The 9,209-nt window shown below is 39.2% G+C and overlaps 1 protein-coding gene across 5 annotated transcripts in view; it reads right to left on the bottom strand.

The window, feature by feature from the left end:
* cdc25b (cell division cycle 25B) overlaps nt 1–9,209 on the bottom strand; it is a 37,466-nt gene that overhangs the window by 7,098 nt on the left and 21,159 nt on the right. The window contains exons 2-8 of one of the 5 annotated variants that reach the window (XM_020604143.1): nt 8,374–8,459; nt 5,972–6,047; nt 4,040–4,344; nt 3,246–3,398; nt 2,617–2,675; nt 1,290–1,372; nt 678–729 (exon numbers count right to left, since the gene is read on the bottom strand). In XM_020604143.1, the coding sequence (XP_020459799.1) occupies nt 678–721 (44 nt within the window). In that variant the 5' untranslated portion in view covers nt 722–729; nt 1,290–1,372; nt 2,617–2,675; ... (2 more) ...; nt 5,972–6,047; nt 8,374–8,459. Of the gene's footprint in view, nt 1–677; nt 730–1,289; nt 1,373–1,539; nt 2,130–2,616; nt 2,729–3,245; nt 3,399–4,039; nt 4,345–5,971; nt 6,048–8,373; nt 8,460–9,209 lie in introns of those variants that run through there. The other 4 variants (XM_020604141.1, XM_020604142.1, XM_020604138.1 and 1 more) reach the window with 4 other exon arrangements.

The raw sequence follows: 9,209 nt of genomic DNA, 5'->3' as shown, positions 1-9,209 counted from the left end.
AACCAGAGGGGTGAGGTACAATTAAAACCAAGCGTGGAGCACATTCTCCCCCCACCCTGCAACTGAACAGCTGTAAAGGAGGTGAATGAGTTCTTCAAGCACCAAATGCTCAAGTAAAGGAACTCGCACATCAGATGGTGGCAGATGTCTGCAGAGGCTTACCCAACTGAGAACGAAGAAAAAGGGGCCACCCAAGATTAGGCAGCTGAGGATATGCCCACATACTGGTCAAGATAAAGCTGTGCACAACTGGTGTGCCAGGTTTCACTGTCTTCTACCACCAAGTGTAAGAAAAAAAAAAAGTGTTGATACAAACATTTTTTGTCTGTGTGAACCTTGTCACAAGTGTAAGGGACTACATTCCACTTACAAAATAACCAATTACAAGGACCCCACTTTAAAATGTTTCCATATCATCCCTAACTACTGTCTTTTCACTTAATACCTTAAAGAAAGTTAAGCTCACATTTTATCTGCTAATGTGCTTAGTAAAAGCATAAAAGAAGCCTTCATCTTTAAGCCAATCATAGAAAAACAATACTATAAATGAAAAACGGGGCTTAGCACAGCTGACCCCAAGCACAGGGTGGAGATGGGGGTGTTTGAGGGGGTAAAAGCAGAGGGGCACAGTTCACAGGCTGACTGATTAGGACAGACAGGAGGACAGAGCGACTTACGTGTCATCCACTTCAACAGCGTCCATGGGACTCAGAGGATCCATGCCGAGGCCTTGGGGAAAAGCAGAAACTTCTATTAAAGATTCATGTGTGCACCAGGTGGTAAACTGCAGAATGCAAAGCTGTCACCAACAACCAGCTGAATACCAGTGGATTAGAAATGTGGCCGGTGCTAAACCAGTTTAAGAGGGATTCTACTGTAAATTTGGATTTACAGTTACACTATAGAGCAGTTTACTCTGTAAAAGGAGTGATACAATCATTCAGTTTAGTAAATATCACAAAACGGTGAGTTTTCTAAAGCCCAAGGTGACATTTTGAAATGGCTTGGTTCATAATGCAATGTTATTCGGTTAACTATGACAAAAAGCAAAGTATCATGTGATGTTTGGCATTTAATAGTTCCTGATTAATTTTCAGTTGAACTGTTAATTATCTAGTTGCTGCAGTTCTAAAAATGTAAAAGTTAATGTACCTATAGATAGCACTCCTCATCTCAAGACATCTAAAGTTAAGGAGCATGACTATGAAATAAAGTGCAACCAACCCCCAGGCATCAGATGAAATGGCATCAATTAGTAAAGACAACAAGTTTTCATGGGGAGGGCTCACCAGCATCAGATGAGACGTCCGAAGCAAAGGAGGGAACCTTTTCGAGGGGAGCATGCTTTCTTCTTTTCGGGGTATCACACAGGCTGTGGGTGAAAACCATCAACACAGGAAATCAATAAGCTAACACTACACCAGTCTTTGCATGCTAGGCTAATTGCCTAGATAAAATGAAGGTTTTGTCAATGGCTTGCAAAAAACAGCATGCCTTAATTTATACAAGTAATAAAATAACACGAAATTTTATTAATACCTTCCGAGTCCAGCTAAATTGTTCATGCCCAGAGTCAAATTTGTGACAGGAGACAACACAGTCGCGGGTGCAGGGGAGAAGAGATTCCGGCTGTGCGAGTTCTTTGTGCTCAGCTCGGGCAGAGAAAGCGAGGAAAGCCTGGGGATCCCGTCGGGCCTGCTTTTCAGAACGGAGTTAACAGGGCTAGTGCTGCCAAAAATATTACCCGGCTCCATCTTCAGCTGCGCAGTTTGCATATATCCTGCAGGCGTTATTGCTTTTGATAGCTTTAGTTAGAATTTCGGGTCGGGGAGTGCCAATTAGATAGCAAGATGGTTCCGACCAGGAAGCTAACCAGTTAGTTAGCAACAATTTAAGAAAACATTTCCAAACACACGATCCAAAACACCGGCTGGACGTGACTCGGTGGTTCTGTGTGAAGTAAATTTCGATTTCGTCTTGCTAAAGGCACATAATTGTTGTTTGTGTTAAAGAGCTGCAGCACCACATCCTACCTCTATGACAGCCCGTGGTTTCTGAGGAAAAAAAACACCCGAGCTGCTCGTATTTATGTTCAAAATAGAAGCTCTGGAGCGGAAATCTTTCAGCCAATCAGCGCTGCCGTTACATCCAGCCAACCAATAAGAGTGCCGTATGCCTCTCCGCTGTGGTCCCGTGGCCGGATGAGGGAGAAGGAGGAGGATGTGACACAACTATTCAACATGTTCATCTTTGTTAACACATTTGTTTTGTTCGCTCAGCTTTTAACTGTGGCCTGAACATTGTATCAATAAATGCATAAAAACTATTAATCTTTTACTGTTAAAGTGCCATTTATTTGGATTAAACTTTTTAAAGTGGCTGCTGATAGTTTTGGGGAGAAAAAAACAGTTGTTCAGGTACAAAGGACAAAAACATAAGTCTGTTAATGAACCACTGCTTTGTCTTGCTAAATCTCTTACAGTTTCTTTGCAACACTGGTAAAGTACATTGTGACCAATGCTGTGTGCATGTATCAGCAATGGCTGCCCAGGTCATACAAAGCCACACAAAGTGGATCAGACAAAAGAAATCATTTTTCACTGATGAAATGAATACCTCCTTTTTGTTGTTTTGCTTCTTCTCTATTCCACCCTTTCACCAGCAGACACACTCTTCTGAAATCATGTTAAATGCATGAATTTTGTGTGAAAAACGGTAAGAACCCTGGAATAAAATGGTCAAAATTCATGAACTGAGTCAACTCTATTGAATGCTGCTTTGCTGTTTCTGAATGTGTGTATATGAGTAGGCTGTGTATGAGTTGTATTTGCAGGTTGGGAGTATGTGGGTTTTTAAGTTGTTTTAGTTATATTTTCCTTCACCAAACATCACTTCCTGTCTCCTTTTTGGGCACAATTGCACATATAAGTTTCAGAAGCCAGTTCAAAGATACTTGAAGCAATCTCGTGTCCATGTTTTATTTAAGACAAAATTAACCATCAGTCAGTTTCCTGTATACCCATTAATTAAAAGCTCTGAACTATGGTTCTATCATGAAGCAACTCTGTAAATCACAGAGATTTCAAATGTTTAGTTTCACTGTGTTTGTGTAAACAGATCATACTGATTCTGGTGCTTGCTGTTCTCACCGCTGACATTATATTGTATTCCAACAAAATGGCCTCTCAGCATCATTTTTAGCAAACCTGAGATTGTAAGCAGGGGTGTGAAGGAGCAGTACTAACCTTTGCATTGTAGAATAACAACTGATCACTGTAACAGGCTTTGCTCAGTTAAAATATCTGTGTGATTGGCATCACAAATGTAAATGAAGTTTAATCAACTTCCCTGATGAGTTACAAGCACAGCTTTGTCACTCCGGGCTCCCCACCCAACACCTGAAAAGAAGAGATGCAAAGGGGAGAGAGAGAAACAATCAAATAAAGCCTCCAAAAACCTCCCGACACCTTCTGATCCAATCAAACCTGAACTGTGCCCCTACTGCTAACTGGTTCCTTTTTTTATACAAGCTCACAACATCAGACACAAACACAAATACCAAGGGAGCAAGATTCAGAATCTGCTGTCCAAATCAAGGATCCAAGAAGTGACACAAAAAGGTTTGAATCCTGGTATTCACCTATCTAAAGCTTGCTAATGTTAACATCAGTCTGGATACACAAGACTAAATGAGTCAATAGAAACAAAACCACAGAGTGTGCTTTATTAATTATTAAATCAGCTGTGTGAGAAGAACAATGTGTTATCTCACCTGACAAAACAGAGTTATTCTAGCTTATTCTAGTCAAAGCTCTGAGTTTCATTTCAGTTTCACAATAAATACATTGTTTAACTAAAGGACATTTGACTTTAGGAGCAATTGGAAAGGTTGAATTTTTTTAAAAGGAAGCTTTGGACAAAATTGTGGACAGAAGTTACTGATGATGACCATAATCCTCTCATCATGCTCTCTCCAAATGATAAGTTCTGCTCTGATAAAGCTGCATCATAATCCTGCACAACTTTAATATGCACCCACACTGAGTTCCTTCCTACACACTGTTTTCACAGATGAATGAAGAGTATGTATGCATGGAGACGATCAGTCAGCCACTGCTTTCCCAGCCAACCCCTGCTGTTCATCCACACCAGTGTCTCCACTGGTGTCAATGCAGATTCTTCCTTGGTAATAGGTCAACCCTCCACTGGTCAACCATCACTCCCCCACACTTCCAGGCTCAGGTCAAGGGTGAAGGAGTATATATCTGCTCATTGAGGAGGCCCAGCAACCAACAGATGGACGACAACACAGAGGAACAGAGCTTGAGCCTCTTGCCAGAAATTCTGGAGGGAAAGACAAACAAAAGATGAGGAGGGGAAGACATGAGGCTGTAGAGGGTGTCTGTGGGTGTTAAAGAAAGAAAGGAGGAGGACGAGGTTTATAAAGTGAAATGACACTTCCAGACAAGGATCTGAGTTTATTGTAATAAGATGGAAATGGCGAAAAGAGAAAAGATGGGAAGTTAAACTATCTAAACTGCGTACATTGCATATATATTTTATATCTAGAAGTACTTTATTTTTATTTACCTAATGCACATTTCTATTTCTTGTTTGCACATTATTTTTCTTTTCTTTTTCTCTCTGTCTACTGGTTGGATTACAGAAGAACACTGTCCATACACACTGAGAGCCACTGTACCAGAGTCAAATTCAACACCCCTGGCCAGAAAAGCTGATTCTGATGTTAACAAAGACAGAAGGAGGGAGAGGCCGGACAGTATTCAGCAGCATCAAAAACATGCACGATGAAGCAGGTTTCAGACAGAATGAGGCAGGTTGCTGCGTGGAATAAAAAAAAATGCTAATGTTTTCTAAAACACATCAAATTGCATTGAAAAAGGAATATATATTCTTAGTAACTAATTGGCTGCCACATAAATGTTTGTGAGCTGGAAGTATGAAGCAGCATCATGTGAAAATACTTAAGCAAATACAACAAAATTGTACTAACATAAAGTACTTCAGTAAATGTGCAACACTGGTTATTACTGCTATGCTCTGTCATTTCTTGATTCTGTCCAGTACCAGTAAATCTTGGAGGACTACAATTATTGAGTGCTTAGAGTTGTTTATTCCATTTTTATTTTATTTTATTTTTTGCTTTACATTAATTCAATTTAATCTCTAAAAGTTGATCAAGTTGTTTCTATTGTTCACATTCCTTGTATTTTCATTCTGTCAGTCATCTTTAAAGCCCTTTGAATTACATGAACCTGTAAAAAAGAGTCAAATTTGAGTGACTGATTGACTGACTGGAAAAACAGGACAACATAACCTGTATAACCTGATAATTTAATGTAACTTTCAGGGACATAAAATGCTTAAAAGCTACTGTATTAAGGTTTTGTTAAAGTTTGTCATGATTTTTCTTACTTTAATGAAAAAAATGTGCTGATGCAAAATGTGTTTTCACATAATAAAGTTTTACTGAGCCAAGCTTGAAACTTTTGTCAAGAAACCAGAGCATTTGTTTGCTCCTCAGTGATGCAGTGTCTAATACAAGTATTTGGTTTGGTATCATTCTGTCATAAAAACACACAATGCAATTGTCCAAATATTCACGGAAAAACAAACAACCGCAAGAAGATTGATTCAATCCAGCACGAATATCAGCATGCATAAACACAAAGAACATGAAATTAAATAAATAAATAAAGCACTAATGATACTTTGTTAAGGCATAACGCAGGAGAAAACCGGAAAAAGTTGAAACATCCGCCCTGACTTTGCAGAGTTGTCACTGTGAAACCTGCCTGCTCTTCTAATATAAACGATTTTTGTGTTTCCATCTTGCTAATGAACTAATAGATGAGAGTGACATCCTGTCTATCAGTAAGCCATTGTGGCAGTGAGCCTGCCCTGTTGTTTGAATACTAATATGAGTGACGGACATGCGTGTGCTACCTACCTCTGAATATTGTATGGAAAGCAGCTGGCAGCAGTTGGGCTGCCCATCTGTCAGTCGCAGAGCTGGGGCCTCTTTTCTATGGGATCAGACAGACAGCTATTAATCATGGATGAGATCAGGGATTAAAAGTTAATAAGTTCAACAAGTAGGTAATATTATTAAATGTTCATAAACTCAACAATTAGCAGCTCTATACTATAGTGTCCTGATTGATTGATTCTTTATTAATACCAGGTTAATGGGGTTTAATGTCATTTGTCACTGCAGGGGTGAAACTTCCTGTTCAGCAGACATTTAGATATAATTGAATACTTTAAGAGCTTTGGCCAAATTATAGAAGAGTCCAACAGCGGAGCATGTGAGGTCAGAGAACAGTTCCTCTGAGTATTAAGACTGTACTCATTTACTGAGATAATTACCATATAACTATGACCTTATCATTATATAGCTCCCTGTTGGACCACTGCACAACTGATGCACCACCTCAGCATCTTCTGTGCATCATTAAAATTCAGTAAATTCTATGCATGATAATCTCTACAGTCTAGTTGTTAATGTAATGATTTAAACTGTAATTAATCGTCTTCTCCTAGAAACTGTAGCTATAGAATTTTTGGGCAACTTGCAAGTTGCTTTTGCATAAGTTGCAACAAAAGTGGTAATGTTGCAAAACGTACACACATTGTACAGGAAACTTCATGTTTTGTCTCTGTTCTGGGGATGTTCACAGAAACAAACTCAATGGCGAATGGGTGAATGGCCGAATAATGTGTGAAAGCGCTATGAGTGTGCTGTAAAAGCATAGAAAGGCGCTATACAAGTATAAGACCATTTACCATATATATATCATATGCTGCCATCTGCTGGGAATTTATAGAACTACAAACTGGACACGACCAAAAAAGTGACTACAAAACCTAAAACTACAACAATGGCGGAAGATTTACCTTTTTGTTCTCAAGGACACAAACGTTTCGATCAAGAAGAGGTGTCAAAAATTACTTAAGTATTCATTAATTATTACAGCAGTAGTAGCAGTTGTTACTGTAGCGGTTGTCCCCCAGCCAGAAGTAACCATCAGAGTAAAATGACAGCTGTTGCAAAAAGTCTCCACAGAAATAACTTTAAACTCAACGGTTTGGACTGCTGGAGGGACCGACACAGAGAGGAGGGTCTCAGGCAACAGTGGTATCATGCTGGTTTTCAGATTTTCCAGTTGTTATGGCTGCACAGTGGGCCACAGCTTTTTTCTGTCATGTCCTCTTTAGGACCCTAAAGACACTTTATATGTCAAGTGTGAAAGCTATTTTTCCCAGTTCCCTTAACCAGGAACTCAGAGAGACGAGGCGGTCCAAGTGGATACAAAAAACCGTGCTGGTTTATTCAAAGGATCACAGGTAAAATTAACATTACACGCTCAGGTATCCTTCACCTCCAAACTTCACACAGGCAGATGAATGATGAAAAGACCCCAAAACCCAACAGGCCTGTACATTATATCTGGTTAGGGCTAACCCCATTCTACACAGGCACGTCAAACCGTGACGTCACCTGATATACCAGCTTCACAGCTGACCGTAGCAGTAGGCAAAACATGGAGAAAATCAATGTGTGTGCGTGTTGATTAAGTGGTGTGTATCTAAGAACATACAGGACATTCAGGGACATGTCCGGACATTAAGCCTAGGAAGATATTATGATTAAGATTACGGCTAAACATATCATAGTAATAACAATAATCATCCTGTCTGCTGACAGTCAAACTTTTCTATCTAGTTATCCTTGACCATATGCACCCTGCAAAAAAACTCATAAGCATGACTAAGCATTTAACAGCCTACCTAGACATCCTGTCTCCACTAAACATTTCTAATACATAAAGTATCTAACCAATATCTATCTGACTAAAAAATACCTAACAAGTGGAATTATATTATCAAGACTATGAACTGGATTTTCTTTTCATCATTGTTTGCCATTGGTTTATGTTCTGTACTGACAGTGGATTCAGGAGCAAGAGAGGCTCCTTCATATTTTGGCTTTAAGCGACATTTGCTTGGAGAGCATCAATTTTCCCTTGTTTTCCTGTTTAAAAGTCTTGAAGGTCTAAGGTTGGTCTTTAAGCCAACTTCCTGCAACATGTTGGTAGTTCAGTGTGTCTGTGTATGTGTAGACATGTCTATTCTGATTCTGGTTTTACATTTTAATCCCTTTCTGCTCATTTTTTCTTGCTATTTGACAAATTTTCCACATTAGCTTTTTGTAATGTTCTTTGTAATTATTGACTTTTATGTTATCAAAATAAACTCTGTTATTATCATTTTTTCCACTGAAAAACAAGCGTCTCTGGTTGTAATACATAATATAAAGTAAGCTGATGCTTGTTGAGAGCTTTCGTCTACCTGTTTTGTCCACCAGATGTCACCAGATGATGCAGCTACCTGCAGCCTGACTGTGGGTGGTCTTGTTTGAAGTGTTCACTCTGAAACTTGTAAAAACACTAAATTAGCTACTGTGACCCTAACTCTTTGCATAAGTTAAAAGACAGGGAAATGAGGTGTAATGTCCCTTTAGGTGGGTTGTCTGCACTAGTTATTGCTCCCCAACGCTCCACCTTCACTCAGAGTCCATTACAGCTCGCAGAGTCAGCATATGTGTCTTTGTTTGGCCTTTCTCCAGGGAGACGGCAGCTTTGATCTGTCACTCCCGACTCTTTTTTTTATTGAAACAAAGTAACACAATAACAAAACAGTACTGAACATGGGAGACAAGACAACAGTTACATGACATTACAAAACGATATAGAGTGTATTACAAGACTGTAGTGTGTGAAGTGTGGGTATTTCCAACTTATGTAGTCTATGAAACGCGAGAAAGGGAAAAGGAGGAGAAGTAAATAAATAAAAAATTACCAATAATAATAATGATAACAGTACTACTCATAAAATCAGCTTGTTACATTTTAGAGGTTGGTGGGAATGTGCGTGGCCGCAGCCCCAGGTGTTTGGTTCAAGTTGAAATGTGTTAAAAATGGTTCCATGTGTCATAAAAAGCTGATAAACTATTCTTGTGAGTTGATGTCATTTTCTCTAATGTGATGTATTCTGTCAGAAGGTTGGTCCAGTGGTTTATGTGTAGTGATTTGTTTGATTTCCAGTTTTGAAAGATTGTTTTCTTGGCAATAGCTAGAGAAATGAGGAGTGGGTTTTTATATTTAATTGGTAGGTGGTCGACTTCT

Source organism: Monopterus albus, unplaced genomic scaffold (genome assembly GCF_001952655.1).
Source record: "Monopterus albus unplaced genomic scaffold, M_albus_1.0 scaffold64.1, whole genome shotgun sequence".
Classification (NCBI taxonomy): Eukaryota; Metazoa; Chordata; class Actinopteri; order Synbranchiformes; family Synbranchidae; genus Monopterus; species Monopterus albus.
The sequence above is the reverse complement of the archived record's forward strand: the minus strand, read 5'-3'. Positions and strand labels throughout refer to the sequence as shown.